Source organism: Carassius gibelio, chromosome A5, assembly GCF_023724105.1.
Source record: "Carassius gibelio isolate Cgi1373 ecotype wild population from Czech Republic chromosome A5, carGib1.2-hapl.c, whole genome shotgun sequence".
NCBI lineage: Eukaryota > Metazoa > Chordata > Actinopteri > Cypriniformes > Cyprinidae > Carassius > Carassius gibelio.
This window is the reverse complement of record NC_068375.1, coordinates 6,670,442-6,695,119: the sequence shown is the minus strand read 5'-3', so window position 1 is coordinate 6,695,119 and position 24,678 is coordinate 6,670,442. Positions and strand designations below refer to the sequence as shown.

The 24,678-nt window shown below is 42.5% G+C and overlaps 2 protein-coding genes across 2 annotated transcripts in view; both read left to right on the top strand.

The window, feature by feature from the left end:
- The first annotated feature begins 27 nt into the window (after positions 1 to 27).
- LOC127990333 (GTPase IMAP family member 9-like) lies at positions 28 to 15,769 on the top strand. Its single transcript, XM_052591491.1, has 3 exons — positions 28 to 264; positions 966 to 1,046; positions 14,775 to 15,769. The coding sequence occupies exons 2-3, from the start codon at positions 989 to 991 to the stop codon at positions 15,425 to 15,427; spliced, it is 711 nt and encodes a 236-aa protein (XP_052447451.1). The 5' UTR covers positions 28 to 264; positions 966 to 988; the 3' UTR covers positions 15,428 to 15,769.
- Positions 15,770 to 22,738: 6,969 nt separating this feature from the next.
- LOC127990179 (uncharacterized) overlaps positions 22,739 to 24,678 on the top strand; it is a 163,891-nt gene continuing 161,951 nt past the window's right edge. Inside the window, exon 1 of the mRNA XM_052591480.1 lies at positions 22,739 to 24,229. Within this exon, the coding sequence (XP_052447440.1) occupies positions 22,816 to 24,117 (1,302 nt within the window). The 5' untranslated portion in view covers positions 22,739 to 22,815 and the 3' untranslated portion in view covers positions 24,118 to 24,229. The remainder of the gene's footprint in view (positions 24,230 to 24,678) is intronic.

The window sequence follows — 24,678 nt, the reverse complement described above, 5'->3', positions numbered from 1 at the left end:
TTTACTCAAATCCAGAGTCATCAAGATCATAAGTTCTTCAGAAGAACACACATCATATACACACTGAAAAATCCCCGGGTAGATTACCTTCACTTATTATTCTCCAGTTCAAGCAGGGCCTCTGCTGTGTCACATGATTTCAAGAAAACAAATCTAGGCTATGTCAAAGAACAGCAGACAGAAGCTTAACAGACTGAATCAAACCCACCGTTAGAAAGTGAGAGAGAGAGAGAGAAACAGACAGAGAGAGTCACCAGCAATCAGGTTTGTCTCTTTTTTTTTTTTTGAGAATACTCAGTTTAGTTTTATTGGTTTGTTTTTAATTATTCTGTTTCTCAATACCTATATGATATGAGACTGTTGTCTTATTCCCGCTCCGGTTGACAAATGCACAAATTGTAAAATACAAGAAAAAAGATATTGTTATTCTTGTTAAAAAATACAATCGATGTTCATGATTCTCTGATGTGATTACATCCATTGTGTTCCTCTTAGCAAGATTTTTTGCCAGTCACTTATGTCAGCTGTTATTCATCCTACAAACGGAGTGCCAGTCCAGATTTATTTAACTCAGCAGGAAAGCGTTTGCACATAAAACAAACAAGTGTATGCCTATATGTGGCCTTATAAACATGTTAAGATGATATAATCATAGATATAGCGTCTTCAAGCAGTTTCTCATCCACACTGAAGAGCTAACCGACCGTGAAAGGGACAGTTCTGTCCCAGCTCCTGTTTCGCACTGCACAGACGTGATGTGGAGATGTGGACCCATGTGCGCATTTTTCAGTCGCTCTAATATTACATCTCTCCGAAAGAGTTACTCACCGAGCAGCTATTTGATCTCACAGTCTGTGGAATATTTTGTTCATTCAGCCCACAAGCTGTGGTGAATAAATGATTGCTGGAATTTCCCGCATCATAAGTTATTCTTAGTATTTGTTTCTGCTTCTTCTTAACAACAGCACTGCACAGGAGAAAAGAAGAAATGTTGGCAGCAGAATTAAGACACGAGGGATACCTGAAAAATATTGGACATGAAATTGGTGAGAATAAACTTAATTATTTCATATTTCTTTCTGATGTTTGTAGTGAGCCTGTGCATGCTAGTTCAGACATGTGGGTGCTTTGAAACAAGGTCTTGTCACTCTTTTACATGAGCCAAATAAATATAATCTTTACATTGTAAACTGGAATCACATCACTTTTAAATTCTGACTAAACGGTTAACTTGAAAAATAAAAATAAAATTGAGCAGAATTAACAGCATCACTACACTGGAGAAAAAAGTAATTTTAGTAAAACTTTATATTTACAGTCCACACAAACAAGTAACAGACATTCAATTAACTGCTTATAAACTATAGGTTGCATTTCAAGTGTTAATCTATTGATTTTACAAAAAGATCCTTTTGACTGTCAATATTATTTATTTATTTATTTAAATTTACATTTTTAAATTTAATTTTTTCTTTTTTTGCGTCAGGTTATTAACCAACATTCAACTACCTTTCTGTGTACCAACAGCTAAAAATCAATCTGTCAGTTGAAAGTCAACAGTATTGAGTCGTTAGGACATATTGACATGACACATAAGTAAAAAATGGGTTTCAAATGCATCAAATTAATGTTTATTTAAAGAGGTTAAATTGAATGATTAAAAATGAGTTTTAAACAAAATCTTAAATTCACCATCTATTGACTGTCAATTAAAGATTAGTTGGTTATCTGTTGTTTGTTAAGGAATCTATATTTTATAATCAGCAGACTATTAGTAGATATTTTCACTGAGCATTAGTAGATAGGACAATCTATTTAAAATGAAAAACAGTTGATATTAGTAGAAAGTCTATAAACTATCAACATAATACATACGATTATCTATTAATTCTATGTGTGTGAATTCACTGTTAACTATTCACATGCCACTGAATGGCTACTGATAACTTGTAGAGTCACAACAGATATCAATATCACTATCAAAATAAAGTGTTAACTAAACTTTTTTATTCATTTATTTATTTAATTGATATTTCACATGTATTTTCTATCAGATTTTTATAGTGAGGCTGTGCTAGCTAGTTCAGCCGTTTGGAGGCTTTGAAACAAGGTTTTGTCACTCTTCTACCTACCCGTTTTCATGACAAGGCAAATCAAGAGCACAATTTTAGGTTTGCATTTGGCATACTATTTATATAGGCCGTTTGAAGGAATTTGGGGCCCCAAGCAAAATGGACATAGAGGCCCCCAGACCCCCACACGCACGCAAAGCCTACAGGAACCACAGCATAGCCATACAGTTTAAGTTCACCCACACTTTATATTAATAAAAAAGGTTTACAGTGCAAATACTGCTTGAAAAAAATAGTTTGGTGGAAATTCAATAGTGATTTGCACTGTTTTTGTTTTCTAATAATATGATAGCACACACTTATCAGTTTATACTCTGGGTTGTGCAGGATATCAGCTATAATTATAGAGCTTGTGGTACCTTGGCTATATAGAGGAAACATCAGCACTGAGAAGTGATGCATCTGTTGATGTTGAGGATGAAGTTGATGGTGTAGTTGGGAAAATAATTGAAATTACCTGTGAAGCACGTTTTACCATTTCACTGTTAGCATATTGAAAGAGGTCACTATTAACAGCTCAGGGGTGCATTTCCCAAAACCATAGTTGATAAGTTAGATGGTAGACACTTTGTAATAACAATCATTAATAGATGGTAAATTTATAGTTAATTAATCTTTAATCTTTGTCATTTAACTGTTAGCAAACAGTATTTTTACTTATTATAAAGTTTACCGAAAAATTTAAGATATGTTAACATTTCCATATTTTGATATTATAAGGTAAGGGATGCAGGCAGCTGCTTTCACTACCTATGCTTAATAAACATCCCAAGCTAATGTTTGATGCACGGAATTTATTGTGTGGTTTTCCTAACCCCCATTTGGTAACTAGATTATCACGGTGGAATAGTATAGCATGCTATTTGCTATGCTACTTTCATCTAGGGATGTAGCTATCAAATTTGTTAGTAATCGAGTATTCTACCAAAAATCCCATTGATTGATCAAGTAATCGGATAAAATGTATTTTTGCTTATTAATATTAATTATGCAAGAGAAAATAAGACTCCTGGGTCTCTTAAAATGAACTAAGTTTCCTTTTTTTAGATTTTTTTTTTAAATGCATAGAATGCAATGCATACATCAAAAATAAACATTTAATTATTATCCATTGTTTCTCTGTCTGTACTTGTACTGTGAACAATGACAATAAAGTTGACAGATGAATTAAGTGCATTTAAGTGCCATTCATTTGGGGTTTTGAATAAACATTAAACATTACATTAAACATTAAATACAAAACATTAATTAAATTTATATTTTAATTATTGAAAATTAAGCAAACTTAGCTTTTTGGTAAACAATGGGGATTTACTATTAAAAATAAAACATGGAAGAAATTTTGTGTGATTAAACCTTAAAAAAAAAAACGTTTTTATTTTATTTTATTTTTTTAGTAGTAGGCTATGTACATTCTGCTGAACAATAGTAATGTACATCTCTGGCAAATACTTGTCTAAAACAGGACTTTTATTTTGACAGGTTGACGTACCTTTACAGTTCTGTGTATGTGATGTGACGCTAGTTTTACTCAAATCAAACGGTCAAATGCTCATGAAGTGACTGTCAGAGCAATTCTGAAGATGTTGTTCATGTGTTCTCTTATTTAGTGAGACTGCAAATGCTGAAATTACCGCGAGCGTCACGCGCGCTTCAGTATGTGTTAATAAAGGAAGTTGCGCTTCTGCTCCATTCATTAACAGAGACACGCAGAACATGCAGGATTCATATTTAAATAGACTGTTCTGGCTTAATATTTACAGATATTAGTCCATCACGTGAGATCACATGGTTGGCTGGCTGCTGTCAGCGACTACTGAGAGATAACAATGTCATTACACGTTACTGTATTGACGATCAAAGGGGCGCTCACACAGTGTCGTTGCATTTTATTCTTAACCAGTCCTTGTCTTGGGGCCCCAGGCCAGCTCGGGGCCCCAAACAATTGCTTGGTTTGCCTGCCTTGTCGCGACGGGCTTGTGTGCTGTGGTTAAGGTTAGGGTTAGATGTGTCTTTTGTGTACTTAAATTTTTTGTATCATATTTTATGCTTAAAAAAAGGATATCATATGCACGTGAAAACTGCATTTTAAATGCTTCTCAAACTTGATTTTGTATATAAATAGTACATAAAATGCTAACATAAAGTCATGTATTTGATACACATTTCATGAGAACAGGTTGCTTTTAGATAAGCCAAATAAGGATAATCTTTACATTCATAACTGTTGAGGGGGGGTGTATTTTAATCCCACGGGGGGTTCCATGGGATTGGCAGCTGTCACCCGCCACTCAGCTTGCCACCACTGTATGTCCCTGCCCCTGCCACCTACCACTGTCATGTCAGCTGTCTGATCACCCTGTTTTTCGGTGTGTGTTTTTGTTTATGTCGTCATTTCATGCGCACATGGTGTTTTGTTTTGGTTTTGATCGTTCGTCTTGCAACTATCTGTGGCGTTCCTCCCTCCCCCTCATTACTACAGTTTCCGCTTCTAATTGTTTGACTCCACTCACCTGCATTCAATGTTTGTCCATCTCTTCCTCTATTTATTCCCGTCTGTCGCGCCAATCGGTGCCAGATCGTCGTTCGACTACAGCCCATGTGTAGTCATTCTGTCTAGTCCTGCTCTGTCGTGCCATTGTCTGCTGCTACTGGTTTTGTTTTGCTTTTTCTATTTTTTCCCCTCCCTCATTTACTAGACCGGACCCCTATACTCCTCAGAAGTGTTTTGGTTTGCTCCGTGACGGGCTCTCTCGTGTTCTCCTCCCTCCTCCACTTCCTACGCGGCCGCGCCATCGGGCGCCCCCTGCCGGGTGTTTACGAAAGGACATTCAAGCCTCTTATTTTCCTGCTGGACATTTTTCTATTATTTCCCGGCCTGTTTTTGTTAGTTGGAGGGAGTTTTTCTTTTGGATTTTTTTTTGAATAAATTCTCACACCATACCTGCATCTGTGTCCAGTTGTGTTCCTGACAGAACGATCTGGCCAAGATGGACACAGCAGGCGCAGATCCTGTCAGAACCGCAGTCACCCAGCAGGGTGTTCTTTTAGGCCAGCACGAAGCCAGATTGACGAACACCACAAGGGAGGTGGAGTTCTTAACCAACCAAGTGGCTGAGCTGACCACCCGCATCCAAGAGCTGCAACGAGAGGCTGCAAAGGGTGGTGCAGCTCACCATCTTCCTCGCCATGAGCTTGAGCCCCGATGCAATAACCCACCACCCTACGATGGAGACCCCAATTCCTGCCGGGCCTTCTTGTCCCAGTGTTCGGTGGTGTTTGCCTTGCAGCCACGCACATACGCTCTTGAGATGTCCAAAGTGGCTTATGTATTGACTCTTCTAACTGGTAAAGCTAGAGACTGGGGTACTTCCGTCTGGGAGACTCAAGCCCCTTGTTGCGCCTCTTTTAAGGATTTCCGCCAGGAGATGGAGAGGCTATTTGACCGCTCTGCCAGAGGTCAGGAAGCGGCTGACCAGCTAGCACGGCTCCGTCAGGCGGGTCGCTCAGTAACGGACTACGCTATTCATTTTAAGACTCTGGCAGCGACCTGCGATTGGAATGAGGGGGCCTGTCGAGCTATGTTCCGTGCAGGGCTTGATGATGACATCCAGGATGAGCTGGCCACTCAGGACTTGCCACGGGACTTTGACGATCTCGTTAATATGGCGTTGCGGATCGAGGGTCGCCTTCGCCGCCGCCGTCAGCGCCTGGCAGTTCGTCCACCCTGGAGGACCGAGGAGTCGTCGCCTGTTTCCCCCACCGAAACCACTGAGCCGGAGCCTATGCAGGTGGGGCGCCTTCGGCTCACTCCGCAACAGAAGCAGCAAAGACTCACCCAAGGGCTATGTCTGTATTGTGGCAAGTCCGGTCACTTCGCAGCAGGCTGTCCGTTAAAAGTCAAGGCTCACCAGTAAAGAGGGGGATCCTGGTGAGCGCTACCCCTTTATTGCATTCCCCCTCCTCTCGCACTCTCCTTCCTGTCTCAATTCAGTTTGGTGATATTTCTAACTCCTGTGCAGCACTGGTTGACTCGGGAGCTGAGGGCAACTTTATGGACCTCTCCCTAGCCACCCGTTGGGGGATTCCTGTCATTCCTCTTCCTGAACCTATTCCTGCCCGTTCATTGAATGGCACTTTGATCACCACTGTCTCCTATGCTACCCCTCCTGTCAGTCTAATAGTCTCGGGCAATCACCGTGAGGTAACCACGCTGTACCTTCTTGAATCCCCGAGTGCTCCCATTGTCCTGGGGCACCCGTGGTTGGTGCAACATGGCCCTCACGTGGATTGGTCGAGCAACTCTGTCTTGTCTTGGAGTAAGTTTTGTCATGCGTCTTGTTTGGGTGCTGCCTCTTTTCCTGTGTCTGTGTGTCCTGTCTTACAGGTGGAGGCTGCTGATTTGAAGGGGGTCCCAGTGGAGTACCACGACCTGTGCCAGGTGTTTTGTAAGTCCCGGGCCACCTCGTTACCTCCACATCGTCCTTATGACTGTGCCATTGAGCTCCTCCCAGGCACTTCTCCGCCCAAGGGTCACTTGTTTTCCCTTTCAGGCCCTGAAAGAGAGGCCATGGACAAATACATTAATGAATCCCTCAAAGCCGGTCTCATCCGACCCTCTTCATCTCCTGCAGGTGCTGGCTTCTTCTTTGTCAAGAAGAAGGATGGCTCCTTGCGTCCTTGTATAGATTACCGAGGCCTGAATGACATCACTATTAAGAACAGGTACCCCTTGCCTCTTATGTCGTCTGCCTTTGAGCTATTGCAGGGAGCCAAGGTCTTCACCAAGCTGGACCTTCGAAATGCCTACCACCTGGTTCGTATACGTGAGGGGGATGAGTGGAAGACAGCTTTCAACACGCCCACGGGACACTTTGAGTACCGGGTCTTACCATTTGGTCTGACCAACGCCCCAGCTGTCTTCCAGGCCCTGGTTAACGACGTGTTGAGAGACATGGTGAATCAATTCGTCTTCGTGTATCTTGATGATATCTTGATATTTTCCCCATCTCTGCAGGTACACACTCAGCATGTTCGCCAGGTGTTACAACGGCTGCTGGAGAACCAGCTCTATGTTAAGGCGGAGAAGTGCGTTTTCCATGCCCAGTCGGTTCCGTTCCTGGGGTTCGTTGTTTCGGCAGGGGAGATCAAAGCCGACCCCTGTAAGGTAAGGGCCGTTGCCGAGTGGCCAGCTCCTGACTCTCGTAAAGCTCTGCAGCGGTTCCTGGGGTTTGCCAACTTCTATCGGCGGTTCATCCGGAACTTTGGTCAGATTGCTGCACCTTTAACGGCACTCACCTCTCCCAAGGTACTGTTCAAGTGGAATACTGGGGCACAGGAGGCCTTTGATAAATTAAAGTCCCGTTTTATCTCTGCTCCTGTCTTGTCTATTCCAGACCCTGAACGTCAATTCATTGTTGAGGTGGATGCCTCAGATGTCGGTGTGGGCGCGGTCCTATCTCAGCGGTCACACGAAGATGGTAAGGTGCATCCCTGTGCCTTCTTCTCCCACCGCCTGAGTCCCCCAGAACGGAATTACGACATAGGTAATCGGGAGTTGTTGGCAGTCAGGCTGGCTTTGGGGGAGTGGCGTCACTGGTTGGAGGGCGCAGCTCAGCCCTTCCTGGTCTGGACGGATCATAAGAACCTCGAGTACATCCGTTCGGCCAGGAGGCTGAGCTCCCGACAGGCTCGCTGGGCCCTCTTCTTTGGTCGGTTCAATTTCACCCTGTCATACAGGCCCGGGTCCAAGAATATCAAGCCCGATGCACTCTCTCGTCTTTTCGAGGCTCCTGAGGGGAGGGAGTCTGCAGACACCATCTTGCCCAAAGGGGTGGTGGTGGCATCCCTCTCTTGGGACATCGAGAGACGAGTAGAGGAGGCTCTACTTAAGGGTCCTGTGCCGAAGGGGGGTCCAGCGGGTAATCTCTTTGTTCCCACCAAGTTGCGCTCTGAAGTGATCCAGTGGGGTCACTCGTCCAGGCTAGTCTGTCATCCAGGAGTCCGGAGGTCGCTGGCTGCCATCCGTCAGCGATTTTGGTGGCCATCCATGGCCAAGGATGTCAGGCAGTTCGTGGCTGCCTGCTCTGTGTGCGCTCAGAACAAGACTTCCAATGCGCCCCCCGTTGGTCTGCTCCACCCGTTGCCCATCCCTTCCCGCCCCTGGTCACATTTGGCCCTTGATTTTGTCACTGGCCTCCCAGAATCCATGGGTAACACCGTCATTCTTACGGTGGTGGACCGTTTCTCTAAGACGGCCCATTTCATTCCCCTTCCCAAGCTCCCCTCTGCCAAAGAGACTGCTCAGGTGATGGTTGATCACATATTCCGGATTCATGGTCTTCCGGTCGATGTGGTCTCCGATAGGGGTCCCCAGTTTGTCTCTCGGTTTTGGAGGGAGTTCTGTCGGCAGATCGGGGCCTCTACGAGTCTGTCATCAGGTTTCCATCCCCAGACCAACGGGCAGTCCGAGCGGGCAAACCAGGATTTGGAACGCACTCTTCGCTGCCTGGCATCCCACAATCCCAACTCCTGGTGTCAACAGCTGTCCTGGGTAGAATACGCCCATAACTCCCTTCCGGCTTCTGCCACAGGTATGTCCCCATTCCAGTGTTCTGTTGGTTATCAACCTCCCTTGTTTCCCACACAGGAACCCGAAGCTGCGGTCCCGTCTGCTTTGGCTTTTGTCCGACGGTGTCGACGCACCTGGAAGAAAGCTAAGGCGGCCTTGGCCCAGGCTAGTAGGCGGACCAAAGCAGCGGCCGATCGTCACCGGACTCCTGCCCCCCGCTATGTGTGTGGTCAAAGGGTATGGCTTTCCACCAAGGACCTGCCTCTCAGGGTAGCCTCACGCAAGTTGGCACCCAGGTTCATTGGCCCATACCGGATCACCAAGGTCCTGAGTCCGGCGGCGGTGCAGCTCAAGCTCCCTACCACGCTTGGTCGGGTACACCCTGTTTTCCATGTTTCCAGGGTTAAACCTGTGTTCCATTCCCATCTTGTTCCATCTGCCCCAACCCCCCCTCCCCCCCGTCTAGTGGATGGCTCCCCGGTCTATACGGTGAGGAAGTTGCTAGATGTCCGACGTAGGGGGCGGGGCTTTCAATACCTTGTGGACTGGGAGGGCTATGGCCCAGAGGAGAGGAGCTGGGTCCCGGCCCGGGACATCTTGGATCGGACACTGGTCGAGGACTTCTACCGGCGACGAGGTGAGCCCCTTCCTGCGGCGCCTGGTGGCGTCCGTCAGAGGGGGGGTACTGTCATGTCAGCTGTCTGATCACCCTGTTTTTCGGTGTGTGTTTTTGTTTATGTCGTCATTTCATGCGCACATGGTGTTTTGTTTTGGTTTTGATCGTTCGTCTTGCAACTATCTGTGGCGTTCCTCCCTCCCCCTCATTACTACAGTTTCCGCTTCTAATTGTTTGACTCCACTCACCTGCATTCAATGTTTGTCCATCTCTTCCTCTATTTATTCCCGTCTGTCGCGCCAATCGGTGCCAGATCGTCGTTCGACTACAGCCCATGTGTAGTCATTCTGTCTAGTCCTGCTCTGTCGTGCCATTGTCTGCTGCTACTGGTTTTGTTTTGCTTTTTCTATTTTTTCCCCTCCCTCATTTACTAGACCGGACCCCTATACTCCTCAGAAGTGTTTTGGTTTGCTCCGTGACGGGCTCTCTCGTGTTCTCCTCCCTCCTCCACTTCCTACGCGGCCGCGCCATCGGGCGCCCCCTGCCGGGTGTTTACGAAAGGACATTCAAGCCTCTTATTTTCCTGCTGGACATTTTTCTATTATTTCCCGGCCTGTTTTTGTTAGTTGGAGGGAGTTTTTCTTTTGGATTTTTTTTTGAATAAATTCTCACACCATACCTGCATCTGTGTCCAGTTGTGTTCCTGACAACCACGTGACCTGTCACCACTGGCAAATAGTTGGAGTGACGCTTACGTGCTGCGCTTCATTATGGAAGAGAGGAATAAATCTTAAGATAGGGTGGTAAATAAGTGTAGAATTGTATGGTCTGTATGTTTAGACAGTGTCTGTAAACAGTGCGAAATGTTGAGGCAGGTGCGACACTTATGGATAAAAAAAGGTGCTCTATTATGAATTAAAAGTGAGTAATAATACACAAGTTATGGTGGCAAATGAAGGCTTCCAGAGGCTGAACGCCATTTTCTGCACTGCTCCATCTCTCTGGCACCCAGACCCAACAAGACCTTTCATTGTGGACACTTCCTCCCTTGGAGTCAGAGTAGTGTTATCCCAGCGGAGAGGTGAGCCCCCTGTTCTACATCAATGTGCCTATTTCTCTACGAAACTATCCCCGGCAGAGCAGAATTATGACATCGGCAACAGTGAACTTCTCGCCATTAAGCTGGACCTCGAAGAGTGGCGGCATTGGTTGGAGGGAGCAAATCACCCATTTGAAGTCATTAATGACCAAAAGAACTTACAGTACCTCAGAGAAGTGAAATGCCTAAACTCCAGACAGGCTCGATGGCGGTTATTCTTCACTCAATTCAAATTCATAGTTACCTATGGTCCCATTCATAAGACTACTAAAGCAGATGCTCTGTCCAGAATCCACTCACCCGACACTGTTTCTGAATACAGACTTACCTGCCTCCAACGGCTTCACCAGCATCCTTGTTGAAGTAGATCGATTCTCCAAGGCCAGCAAACGTTCATTGGTCTGCCTACAGTTCTTGAAAAACTAGAGACCCTCTTCTACAATGTCTCCCAACACTTTGGTATTCCAGAGGACATAGTGTCAAATAGAGGGACTCAATTAAATTCCAGTGTATGGAGGAAGTTCATCCAACTGTTGGAAGTGTCTGTCTGTTTGTCTTCCAGATACTACCCGCAGATGAATGGCCAGACTGAGGAGAAAATTCAAGAGGTCAGACACTACCCTTAGGGCCAGTGTTGGGAGTAACGGTGTTTTTATTATAATTTACTAACAAAGTTTAATTTTTAGTAACAGAGTAATCGAATTAATTACTTTTCCCATCGTTGTAACGCCATTATCTTTACTGAGAATGTAAAGTGTCGCGTTACTACAATTTGGTTGAATAAAGCGTGAGTTGTCATGCTTTGGCTAGTGGCTATACATCAGCTGCCTGACACCGTTGTAAATCTGATTATGAGTGTATACTCGGCTACCAACCACCACTATTCCCATGGAGAGGAGAACTGTCCAAAGTACCATCCATCGATTATTGGTTCTGAGAGAGTGAGAGGGTATGGGACTCAGCTCATGTCCATCTTCAGGGTGTAGTTTGACATAAGAAGATACAGGTGGATGTCCGTCGTCGGGATACCACTTTCTACCATCCAGGTGATCGAGTTTGACTCTTCACTTGAGATATCTGCCTGTGCCTGCCCTGCAAGCTAAGTCCCCACTACATAAGTCCTTTCACCATCTTGAGGCAGATTAATGAAGTAATTTATGACCTCCAGCTTCCCAGACAATACCGTATTTCACCAACCTTCCATGGATCATTACTCAAACTTGTCATTGATACTGTTCTCCCTCCTTCCACAGAACTGGAAGTACCTCCTCCCCCACCCGAGGTCGACAGGTCCAGGAAATCATAAATTCCAGGCGACGAGACAGCAGATAGGGCTACGGTCCTGAAGAAAGATCTTGGGTTGACCGAGATGACATCCTTGACTCCACCCGGGCAGTCCCACTCCCAGGGGCTGAGGTCAGCCTCTTCGTCGTTCCTGGATATCTGGAGACGCCTGTCGGGGAGGGGCAACTGGTTATGGATGCACCAACCACAGCCACAGAACCAGTCACTCAACCACAACCTCAGTCACAGGAGTATTGAGTACTTGCACCTGCACTCAATTACCAGAGCTCTATAAAGCACACTCACCACTCTAGTTCATCGTTGGTCTCAAGGTTACTCCTTCAGTGTTCCCTTCTTCTGCCTTGTGGACAACTTGACTCTTACCTGTGCTCTTCTGAGCTCGTTGATCTTCATGAGATTATTGGACTGTGGACTGGAACCTTTCACCGCAGATAAGCCTTGCATTCTGTGCATTGTTCATCTCAGTCGCATCTTCGGGAGATACAGCTGTTGTTATGAGTGTGTGCAAACCTTATTAAAGAGAAGTTTACATAAAAAAGTGAACGTGACACATACTATGAATATGTTCTCTGAATTTAACCCATTCAAAGTGCACACACACAGCAGTGAACACACAGACACCATGAAGACACACCCAGAGCAGTGGACATCACTTACGCTGCAGCCCCCAGGGAACAGTTGGGGGTTCAGTGCCTTGCTCAAGGGCACCTCAGTCATGGCACTGATGGTAGAGAGAGCGCTGTACATTCACTCCCCCCACCTACAATTCCTGTTGCCCTGAGATTCGAACTCAGTGAATCTAGTGAATGTACAGGGCTCTCTCCACCCTCAATACCACAACTGAGGTGCCCTTGAGCAAGACACCGAACTGCTCCCCAGGTGCTGCAGCATCAATGGCTGCCCACGGTGTGTGGATGAGTTAAATGCAGAGCACAATTCTTAGTATGGGTCACCATACTTGGCTGTATGTCACGTCATACTCAGAAAGTTGAACTGAAAAGAATTGTACGACCAGATGATTAGTTAAAGGGGTCATATGATGTTGCTAAAAATAACATTATTTGGTGTAATGAAATTTGTTTTTGTGGTTTAAGTTTCAATAACACATTGTTTTCCACATACTGTTCATTATTGTAGAGCAGGGGGGCACGAGGACTGAAATTGAGATCCACTGACATATACATTTACACGTCTTTTTACGCATTGCGTTGCATTGAGCCACGTAAACATTAACAAGTTTGTGATTGGAGAAACGACAAACAAGCGGTACTCTACATTGCTCAAAACAACAAATGTGCACCCACCACAGCCTCACAAATTCTGTGAAGACTCTGGGAATATAGAGGAAACACTGTAGGATTGGCTGTCTCAATGTGTGTGAGTAGCCATTTCACCTTACTATTTGCATGTGGACCATGAATGACACTGAAATACATTAGTAAAGCATAATGATTAAGGGGGTGCCTCGCACAAGGAGCAGCCCAATGGCCCCTGATCACCTTACTCCACTTCTGAATATACTGGTGAAAAACTGAAAAGACTGCTTGATCAGAGATGGACTGGGCACCTTGCTGCAGTGTCAGTCATTTTGAAATCTGATTACAGCATAACCAAGCCATGCTTTGTGTTCATACTTTATATGAGCCATAAAATCTGATGTGATGCAGAGTTGGAAAATGGACAAAAACTCAAAAACAAAACCATAAAGCACTATGTGGCTGAAAACACATTGGGTTTATGCAAAAGAAACAAGAATGAATGCATTCGAATATTCTTTTATGAGTTTCATTAATACAGCCTGATTTACTACCTACAGTGTCTTTGTTTTTTTTTTTTTGTGTTCATTTCCGCTTGGAGCTCATGAGAGTTGCATTTGAGGAACAAATGTTTACAGCCTCGAAAGTTAAAATATCCATCAAAGAAACACCACCAAGGTCACTGCATTCCACTACTCTTTCATGTTGTTTTTTATTTGCATGCTAAAGCCATCAGCTTGAGATTAGGCAAGCAATAGTTAGCGTTGCATTCACTGGATGAATTTAATTAGATTATTAATTAAACTGTTATATCAAAGTATATGCCTGTCACAGTTTTCTGTCTTTCTGTCACTGTCTTCTGTGAGTGTTGTGTTTGTTTGGTGCCATGTGCTTTTGTCGTGTCTCATTTCTTACCCCGCCTATCTTGTTACCTCATCATTGTTTTAGTTTCTACACCTGTGTTTCTCCCTTGCTCCCGGACTCATTTACCTTCACTCTGCACACCTGTCTCTCAATCAAACACAGAGCTGTTGCTCATTGTCATGGACTATATATTCTCATCTCACACACACCACTCTGTCTGGCTGTATTTATTGTTATTTGTTAATGGTGTCTTGCGATTGCTTCTGATCCTGATCTTGTCCTTGTTATCTGTTCGGTTTTGTTTTTCCCTGGTTTGTTTTTGGTTTTGTTCTAATTAAAAGATTCTTCCCTGCATCTGGACCCAGACTCTGTTTCTTCTTCTGTGCATCCTACCGCGCCGTGACAATGACTGAATTTAGTCCTCCAACAATGCTTTAATTTTCATATATTTCATTTTTTTATTGTTATACGTTTAGAAGTTATACATAAATTTGCTAAACTGCGAGAAAATCACAACTTCAAAGTACCATGAGAAGGAGGGATATGCAGGTCACAGGGGACCATATATATAAAACCTGAAAATGTAATGATAGTAATAATATATACTCTATGTATGTGTGTGTGTGTGCTTTACTTGTATTTTCACAAGTAAGGTAAATTTCCAAAACACTTATTATGTGATTCACATATGTGAATTGCATTGCTATTTAATGAACTGATTGTTAAAAATTCAGATAGAAAGAAGATCATACAGTTAGTGATTAAACCAAATATTCTCACTCCATACAATGATCTTGTTTTGTGATTTTGAAAGTATGAGAAATGGGGTTATAAATGTGATCATATTGAAAATAAAAATAAAATAATACAGTACCAACTTGAATAAAAATAAAATGTACTACTAACTATATTAATAATACTATAATTATAGATGGAATGAGGCTGACCAGAAGGAATCCTGTTAGAACATACTCTTCTACTACACAACATACAGCAGTCTCCAGACGGATTGTTCTTCTGGGTCAAACTGGTGTTGGGAAGAGTGCAGCTGGAAACACAATACTGGGACAGGAAAGGTTCAGATCTGAGAGGAGCATGGATTCAGTAACCTGTGAATGTTCAGTCGCTCATGCCACTGTTTCAGGCAGATCAGTGTGTGTAGTCGATACTCCTGGATTCTTCGATTCACAGATGGATCCTGGACAGTTAAAGAAAGCAATAGCGAAAAGTATGCATTTTTTCATTCCTAGACCACATGCTTTTCTCATTGTGCTCAGAGTCGATGACAGATTCACTGATCAGGAGCAGCGGTTTCTTCAGAAGATTGAGATGGTGTTTGGTAAGGAGGTGTTTAAAGACGCCATCATTCTCTTCACTCGTGGAGATCATTTGGAAGGAGAGTCTGTAGAGGAGCTCATTGAGGAGAACTGTAGATTAAGAGATCTAGTAGATCAGTGTGGAGGAAGATATCATGTCTTCAATAATAAAGATAAGAACAAAAAACAGGTGAATGATCTACTGCAGAAGATTGACACAATGATAGAGCAAAACAGTGCAGAAAAAGAAAGTAGAAAGTTTTGTTAAACATTTCCTTCATTTCCACTGTCTCTTTCTGAAAAGTGTAAACATTCTGAAACTTTCATTGAATTTTCTTTCCAACTTGTTCCCAGAAAGCTGAAAATTCATAATGGTAGCACTTTATTAAAAGTAACAATGAATAAAAACCATAATGTCATGGAGAGATGTTATAATATTTTATAAATGTATACAGTTGCCATGGAATATATCGATCTATTGATTATGATACCCTGCTCCACACCATGTTTTCTAGCTGATGTATAATATGTACAAAAAATTTATCATGTGATGTTCTCTATGAAGCTGCAATAAGTCCATGAGGTCACAATAAAGACCAATATAGGCAGATTTTTGTTGAAAGAACAAAACTTTGTTTTGTCTATTTTTGTGTGTGTGTGTGTGTGCACAATTTGTGTATTTTCTGTTGGTATTTTAATAAAGAGATAAGTGTGGCTAGTCAGTAAAACAAGTACTAACCAAGATTTATAAATGTCAATGTTTAGATTAACTTAGATTAATAAATGCTGTAGAAGTGTTAAAGATTATACCTTTAACATTAACAAACAGAATTTATTCTTTGTAAAAAAAATAAAAATAAAAACCTTGAAAAATCAAATGGAAGTCATTTGCTTGATAATTACAGTTAAGTGTGCTTGATTAGAAATGAAAATCTGCAAAACACTGCCTGGATAGATGTACAACTGTAAGGAATCTGCTAAAGATCTGTGCCTGTATTTAAAAAGCTTCTCAAAGTGTCATTTTAGTCTTAAGTGATGAGAATAAATTAAATTTAAACTTAAGTATAAAAGCAAGTTATCAAATTCTTAAAGCTAAGAATCACTCTTACTCTCCCAGTTATTTAAAGCCAGGTTTCCACTACGGGATTTTTGGCTGGATTTTGCTGTCGTGGACAGATTTCCACAGACTGCGTAATCAAGTATAACTAATTTATTTATTTTACTTATATATAATGTGCTTTTAGTACACTCATTTGGACATCTGTTTTAATAGAGGTTTTAATCTTTTGCCTGCGCTGCCGCTTTTCAGAGTGCCCTCAACAATGCAAGCTTCCTAATTCGTCCCACTGAAAGCAGAGACTACATTACCCATACACCCTTGAGTTTTAGAAGTGAAAAGCGCATTAATCGATTTTGCCACTGTCAGTATCAACCCAACGTGGCCGGTGAGGGTGTGAGAAATGCACACACTCTGCTTGGTAAAAATTCAAATACAGTGAACAACACTTAATATGCTCTCCTGGCTTCAGACTCGGAGTACTAAAAAAACACGTTCAGAATCAGATGACTCGCTGGCTGACACCCCATCAAGCCTGAATGATATCGCTGCAGGTCAGACGCAAGTTAATGAAGTAATAAAGTAGCACTTTCAGGTGACCAGATGTCCCAAAATCTAAACTATTGCCCAAATCCCGAATCTGGCCCTAATTGTCCCGAAAACTATAATAAAGCAAAATCTTGAGTAGTTATTGTCTGATAAACATTAAAAACTGTCTGCGGAGGTTGAGTCGTCCAACCAGCCCCCGCCCGCTGCTAATTGGCAACATCTTTTTTCTAAGTATAAAAAAAAAAAACGTAGGCGGCTAGGCACGATTTTAGATATTCATTTATCCAATTAATCTATATGCACAAAGACAATACAACCTTTTTGTCCCCTTTTTGTTTTAAAGCTTGATGAAGAGAGCACACGTTGCTACAGCTAGGAGGAGGCCAGTGATGCACGCGGAGTGATTGACAGTTCGCGGCAGTGTGTACAAAAAATAAGTGTAAGCTCATTAGCGTTAGCGTTACAGAAAGGTCTGATTTATGCACTGTTACAACAGTCATCGTTTTTTTTTTTTTTTTTTTTTACAATGACATTTGAGTTCATGATTTTAATGTTGTTTCTTGTGGCAGAGTGAACAGTAATGACAGCAGTTGATCTTTGAATAAAAATGTGTTTAGTTAAGGTTTGAAATTCATCATCTTTTATTATAGGCTACGAAGTCTAATATCATAAGCCCCCCCATCCCGTCACCCGAGACCGCAGACACCCTCCTTATCCCCCCGTCCCGAATTTAAGCCAATTTCATCTGGTCACCCTATTCTAAAGGTATTTTTTCAAAATCCTTTTGCATGTTCATTAGCTCTTTCTAGCTCAAGCAAATCCACAAAATAATAAAAGGTATTATTTTTTTTCATAAGGTTGTCTGTTGACTGCTGCATATAAAACCCCTTCAATATAGTTGTTGTTACCTCAGGGGATAAGGGGAGTCATCAAAAAAAAAAAAAAAAAAAAATTAAATACTATATATATATATATATATATATATATATATATATATATATATATATATATATATATATATATATATATATATATATATATATGTATATGCTTTAATAAGAGTACCGGCACCTCTTATGGGCCGCTTAAAGCACTGCATTAAAACATACATAAATACAGAGTACTCTACACTCCTTCCGAGTGACCTGTCAGTTGTACTCGCTCTTTCACTGATGCACTACTTTGCAGTACTTTGCAGGATTTCTGCCTTCCCGTTCAGACCTCTGTATCTTACTACATATACAGAGCGGTATCCAAAGGACTTGTCCACGCTTTCTATACTACATCTGTTTCAGGTTTATTGCTGTCCCTTTTAGGCCCAGTCTACAATAAACACAGACCATTGCATGCAATGTATTTCTGCCGACACTATCCAGATTAAAATTAGGCCTTTTTCAAAGACCTTTCAGTAAACCAAATATGCGCATGCAGTTTTTCTTCTGGAAACAAAACCCCCCATTTTTATTTATATAATTAGTTCTAAATTTGGAAGAGCAGATTTTTAGTGAGCTTACCGCTCAGAACTGACCGGTCAACAACACACACTAATTATATAAGCAAAAATGCTTACCTTATTCTATGGTGGCCACCACTGTGTGTGTGTTGCTCATCAGTCATCTCAAAAGCGGTCATCCACTTTGCTGCTCTTTCTCTGTCCCTGTTCGGGCGCCAAATCTAGTGTATTTTCGTCTGCCATGGATCTGAGGAATCACACAGTCTCTGGGTTTTGTTTCCAGAAGAAAGATTTTTATTTTTAAGAGAAAATAAAACTGAGAAAGCTCTGCAGAACAGTCTGTCGAGTCTGTGTCAGCTCTCTATTTTATATAGTGCTTCTGAAGGCGTGCCCATGTTCAATACATTTCATACATATGGTTCTATCAACTCTTTTACCTTTTATGGCTGTCTCCAGCTTGCTTTTAGGATGTAGACTTTATTTTAAGTGAAACAAGGAGGCCTAATCATATATTTTGTCTTATGTCAAAACAGGACATGCAACTTTACTATATGCTGTATTTTGGTAATGTCTGCAACAAGGAGGTCTCATCATATATTTTTTCTTATGTCCAAATATGGTGTGTAGCTGCACCATATACTATACCCCTGCACTCTCTGCACATTCCTTTCTCAGGCAGGCCTCTACATACAGTCAAATGCATGATTACAATAGTAAAATAACTTGATATATAAATGACTAGATTCACATTGATTATGCCTGATAATTTTACATATTAACCAATAAAAATCTTTTTCAATACCTGGACAATTTTCTACCTGGTTTCCAACCAAAGCACAGAGACAGCACTCATTAAAATAATAAATGATTTTTGCTTAAATTCTGACTCTGGCTAGATCTCAGTGCTGCGTATGACACTGCCGATCATAACATACTACTAGAGAGACTGGAAAACTGGGCTGGGCTTTCTGGGATGGTACTCAAATGGTTCAGGTCATACTTAGAAGGGAGAGGCTATTATGTGAGTTTAGGAGAGCATAAGTCTAAGTGGACGTCCATGACATGTGGAGTCCCACAAGGCTCAATTCTTGCACTGCTCTTGTTTAGCCTGTATATGCTCCCACTAAGTCAAATAATGAGAAAGAACCAAATTGCCTATCACAGCCATGCTGATGATACCCAGATTACCTAGCCTTAGCTCCAAATGACTACAGCCCCATTGACTCCCTCTGCCAATGTATTGGTAAAGTTAATGGTTGGATGTGCCAGAACTTTCTTCAGTTAAACAAGGAAAAAACTGAAGTTATTGCATTTGGAAACAAAGATGAAGTTTTCAAGGTGAATGCATACATTGACTCTAGTGGTCAAACAACTAAAAAAATCAAGTCAGGAATCTTGGTGTGATTCTGGAGACAGACCTTAGTTTATTGAATGAGAACTGTGCGATGTCCGAACTGACTGCAGTGTATTTTACGTACTCACTGTATTTTATGTAAAATCATTTTATATTTTTAACTGTTTTAAATTCATTCTAAATAAGTAATTTTTTTAATAATTTCCAAAGTTTTGAAATGGCTGTTGTTGTTGTTTTTTTATTATTATTTTTCTTCATGATTATTTTACTTTCTTTTATGTTAAACACAAATTACCATTGTGTACAAAATGTGCTATTTCACTAGTTCACGCTTACATATAATTAGCTGAGTTATGGTTTGCGTATTTGGCGTGAATGGCCTGAACCTAGAGTACCCCCCCCTTCCCCATCTATTTATAAAGTGAACTTGAAGTGAGGAGATGGGGTGTAGGAGGGATGCTGATAAACCGTCAATGGATAGAGGTAAGTCAGCCATATTTATACTATGGGATTGATTACTTGATTGTGGTCCACCTGTGTTTATTAGTATCTGACGCACTCCTCCAGAATCTTATTAATAAATTAAATTTCAATAGTTCACACTTACATATAATTAGCTGAGGTATGGTATGCTTATTTGGAGTGCTGTCCGGGGAAGGGCTCCGAGCTCGGGAATGGCCCGAACCTAGAGTACCCCCCAAAAAGACAAATGTACAAGAGGACAGCCGCCAGTTTAAAGAATGCCCCCCCAAAAAGCATAGAGTACTGGCGGGGGCTGATTTGGTTTCTGAGAAGTCATCTCGTTGGCAGGCTGGAAGGGCCTACGTACTCCGGAGGGAGCGACTTGGGCGCTGGGAGAGTAGGCCCTACCGGCTGCAGCTAGTGAACTACGTGGTTGTTGGCGCCCGGTCGGTAGGGCTCGAGCCGATGCTCAACTCGAGCTTTTTGGTGTTGGAACAGTGAGCCCTACCAGCCGATGAGGAGGAGCAGCGTGGTTGTGGTGCCCGACCGGGAGGACCCGAGTTGGTTCGACCGGAATAGGTCACGGTGTCGGCGTACGGGCCCTACTGGCTGATAGCCCCTGCTAATCAGTGGGTGAAGGGCCTAACGCTGACCGAGAGGGCCCATGAAGCCTCCGACAGGAGATTGAGACTCAGGATGATGGACGTCTGGGTCCTCTTGGTTTGGCAGATAAAAAGCTTTGGCCTGGCTGACAAGGAGGACTCTGGCGACATCCGAAGGGAGATCCTGTTACGGCCTAAGCCTTCTGAGTGTTGAATCTGTATTTGTTTGTTAGTGATCTAATTAGTCTTTTCTCTTCTGAGTGTTAGGCTCCGCCCCTGCACACCTGTGTCCTGTTTCTCTGATGGCTCAACTAGAGTATATAAGAGAAGGCTGAACCAGAATGAAGCATGCAGCAGTGAATTCCATTCAGCGGTGAATGTGGTGTGCATCATGATGTCCAGCCTCCGAAGAAAGCTGTGTTCTATTTGATGTTTATTTGGTTTGATCTATTTGTCAGTGTCTGTTAAGTATATTCTTTGTCTTTGGTATAGTTTAATTGTTATTGTTACATGTGGAGAGTTGAGGTGAATGAGAGACATGAGATTGAGTAATCATTCATTAGTCCAAAAATAAATGGTTAAATTGCTGTTGGCCTCATGTCTCCTCTTATGTTGTGGACCCCTATCTCAACGAGCATTTTATAACAGGGGTTCGTAACATAAATGGGGGCTCGTCCGGGATCTTGTCCTGATTTTTCTTTTAAGGTTGATTGATCCTGAATTGGATTCTGTGGAGCAGATTGGGGGTGATCCTACGTATTCTCCGGTTAGAAAGAGTGAGCCAGCAGGGCTGTGTCTAGCGCCAGTCCTGACAACGGTTTGCTGTTTATTGTTTTCTTAATTATTTTAGTTTGTTGTTTTTGGAGGTATTCCGGGGGGAGAGAGTAATCTCTTAAACGGTACCCTCTGAAGACTAGTTAGGTTATAGTTAGCTTGATGGTTAGGTAAGTAGGACCGGAATGCGTTGGTGTATTCCTTATTGCTTATACATTGGGTTTTCTTTTGTCTTCTTGTAAAGATGGCAACCTTTGAGTTGAGTCAATTTATAGATCAACCTAGTGTTGAAGTATTAGAGACATGTCGGAAAAATGATTTGTTTCTCATTGCTCAACATTATGAGATTTCTATCTCTAGAACACTGCGTAAAGAAGCGTTAAAAGCTTGTTTGGTGGCTAGTTTGACTAATAAGGGGGTATTTCCTTCTATGGAAACTGTTCCTGTTGCAGCAGTGGAGTTGGCGGCACCGGCTGCAGGAAGTCCTCCCTTACGTGTGTTGACTGGTGATCCAGTCACTCCATTGATTGAGGTTGGTGCGGAGGTAGGTCCGTCGTCTTCAATGCCTAAATTTGAACCTCTTTCACTTTCTACACAGTCGTCACCGGTAGTTAGTTCAGATTCACGTTTAAAGTTACGTTTAGCACGGTTACAATGGGAGACTCAGGATAGAGCTCAGGCGAGACAAGATGATTTGAAGCGTCAGATCGAGATGTATCGAATTGATGGAGATACAAAAGTGCGACTGCGGGAGTTGGAGTTGCAGGCTGTAGCAGAGGTACCTAAAAAATCTACTTTTAAAACATCTAGTTTGAAGGGTAATTCTGAGACCCCAGCAGGTCCATCAAATTTGAGTATTAATTCTGTCTCGACTGATAACGCATCGGAATCTGTAGTAGCGCCGTTTTCAACTCATTTTGATGTTGTTAAAAATATCTCTATTGTTCCACCCTTCCGTGAGAAGGAAGTTGAAGCATATATTTTCAAGCTTTTGAATGAGTTGCAGTTGCTTTAAGATGGCCAAACGAAGTTATGTTACAATGTAAACTATCGGGTAAGGCGCAAGAGGTGTGTGCATCTCTCTCGTTAGAGGAAAGCGTACAGTACGATGCCGTGAAAACCGCAATTCTACGGGCATATGAATTGGTGCCTGAGCATTATCGACAGCGATTTCGTACCACAAAGAAGGCAGTGTCTCAAACTTATGTCGAGTTTGTTCGTGAAAAGGGAATTTTATTTGATCGGTGGATAAAAGCGTGCAAGGTAACTGACTATAATTCTACTAAAACTTTTGCTGATTGAAGAATTTAAAAACTGCGTTCCAGAACGTACTGCATTGTACTTAAATGAACAAAAAGTCAGCACCGTACAACAGGCTGCTGTGTTAGCTGACGAGTACGCATTAATGCACAAAACTGTGTTTTTTAAGCATTCGTCTGATTTTGGGGGTCCCTCACCAAAAGAAAATGAAAATATTTCTGATTCAAAAAATAGATGGGTTCCTACCAGTCCGAAGTCTAATAGAGAGCGCAGTTATTGTCACAAAATGGGACACATGCTAGCCGAGTGTCGTATCTTAAAACGGAAACAAGAGCGACAAGATTCTTCATCTTTTCAGCCTCGAGGTTCTGTTTTGGTGAAAACTCTGTCTCCATCCTTCTCTGGTTCTCCTGCAACACCTGAGAGCTGTTTTCAGCCTTTCATGTTCGATGGATTTGTGTCGTTAACTGATAAGGTAGAGAATCAAAAACCTGTAAGAATCCTTCGGGATACAGGAGGATCTCAGTCCTTCATATTATCAGATATTTTGGATTTTTGTGCTGACTCTGCGTGTAATACCAGCGCGATTGTGCAGGGTATTGAAATGGGTTTGGTTCCCGTTCCTCTTCATCGCGTATACGTCTCTTCTGATTTGGCATCTGGGTGTTTTGAGGTTGCAGTTTGTCCTTCTTTACTTGTGAAAGGTGTTGATTTTATCATGGGCAACGACATAGCTGGAGGTAAGGTAATGCCGGTAGTGCAAGTGACTGATGTTCCTTGTAATGATTCGCAGGCTGATGTACTTGCTGAAAAATTGCCAGATGTGTTTAGTGCTGTTGTGATGCGAGCACAAGCGAAGCATGATTATCAAGAAAGTAATATTCTCTGCGATTCTGTCTTCTCAAAGATTTTGAGAGATGATATTATTTCTGAATCCTCAGACGCGTCTAAAATGACTTTGAATTCATCCTTCTGCTTTGATCTGTCTGCTGATTTGCCCGTCTCGTGGGAAACTCTGATTGAAGCTCAGAGAAATGATTCCTCATTAAACAAATGTCGTGCGAGTGTTGAAAATAAGACCACGTCGTTACGTAACCAACATTATTACTGGAATGATAATGTGCTCATGCGTAAATGGAGTAGATCGCTAAATCCTGAGCAGCGGGAAGACTGGAATTCGGTGCATCAAATTGTGGTACCTTTGAGATTTCGACCACACGTTTTAAGTCTCGCCCATGACCATTCTTGGTCTGGACACCTTGGGATAACTAAGACCTATAACCGGGTGCTCCAACATTTCTTTTGGCCAGGGTTGAAATCTGATGTTGCAAAGCACTGTAAGACATGCCATATTTGTCAGGTCAGTGGAAAACCTAATCAGGTAGTACCGTTTGCTCCTCTCTGTCCTATTCCTGCAGACTTTGGGAAGTCGTGGCCTAATGGTTAGAGGGTTGGACTCCCAATCGAAAGGTTGTGAGTTCTAGTCTCGGGCCGGACGGAATTGTGGGTGGGGGGAGTGCATGAACAGCTCTCTCTCCACCTTCAATACCACGACTTAGGTGCCCTTGAGCAAGGCATTGAACCCCCAACTGCTCCCCGCAGCATAAATGGCTGCCCACTGCTCCGGGTGTGTGCTCACAGTGTGTGTGTGTGTGTTCACTGCTCTGTGTGTGTGCATTTCGGATGGGTTAAATGCAGAGCACAAATTCTGAGTATGGGTCACCATACTTGGCTGAATGTCACTTCACTTTCACTTTCAGTCGGCGAACCATTTGAGCATGTTTTAGTGGATTGTGTGGGCCCACTTCCTCGTGCTAAGTCTGGATGTCAATATTTATTGACAATCATGTGTGTGGCAACACGTTTTCCAGAAGCCATTCCATTACGGAACATAACTGCTAAGATTGTAACTATAGCTTTAACAAACTTTTTTACAACTTTAAGGGTTGCCGAAAACCATTCAAACTGATCAGGGTTCAAATTTCATGTCTCGCGTGTTTCGTAAATC

What these genes read in the sequence shown, in the direction of transcription:
- LOC127990333 (XM_052591491.1), top strand. Translation starts at nt 989, where the DNA reads ATGTTGGCAGCAGAATTAAGACACGAGGGATACCTGAAAAATATTGGA. An exon ending in AAATATTGGACATGAAATTG is followed by an intron (nt 1,047 to 14,774) that starts GTGAGAATAAAC and finishes CTATAATTATAG; the next exon opens with ATGGAATGAGGCTGACCAGA.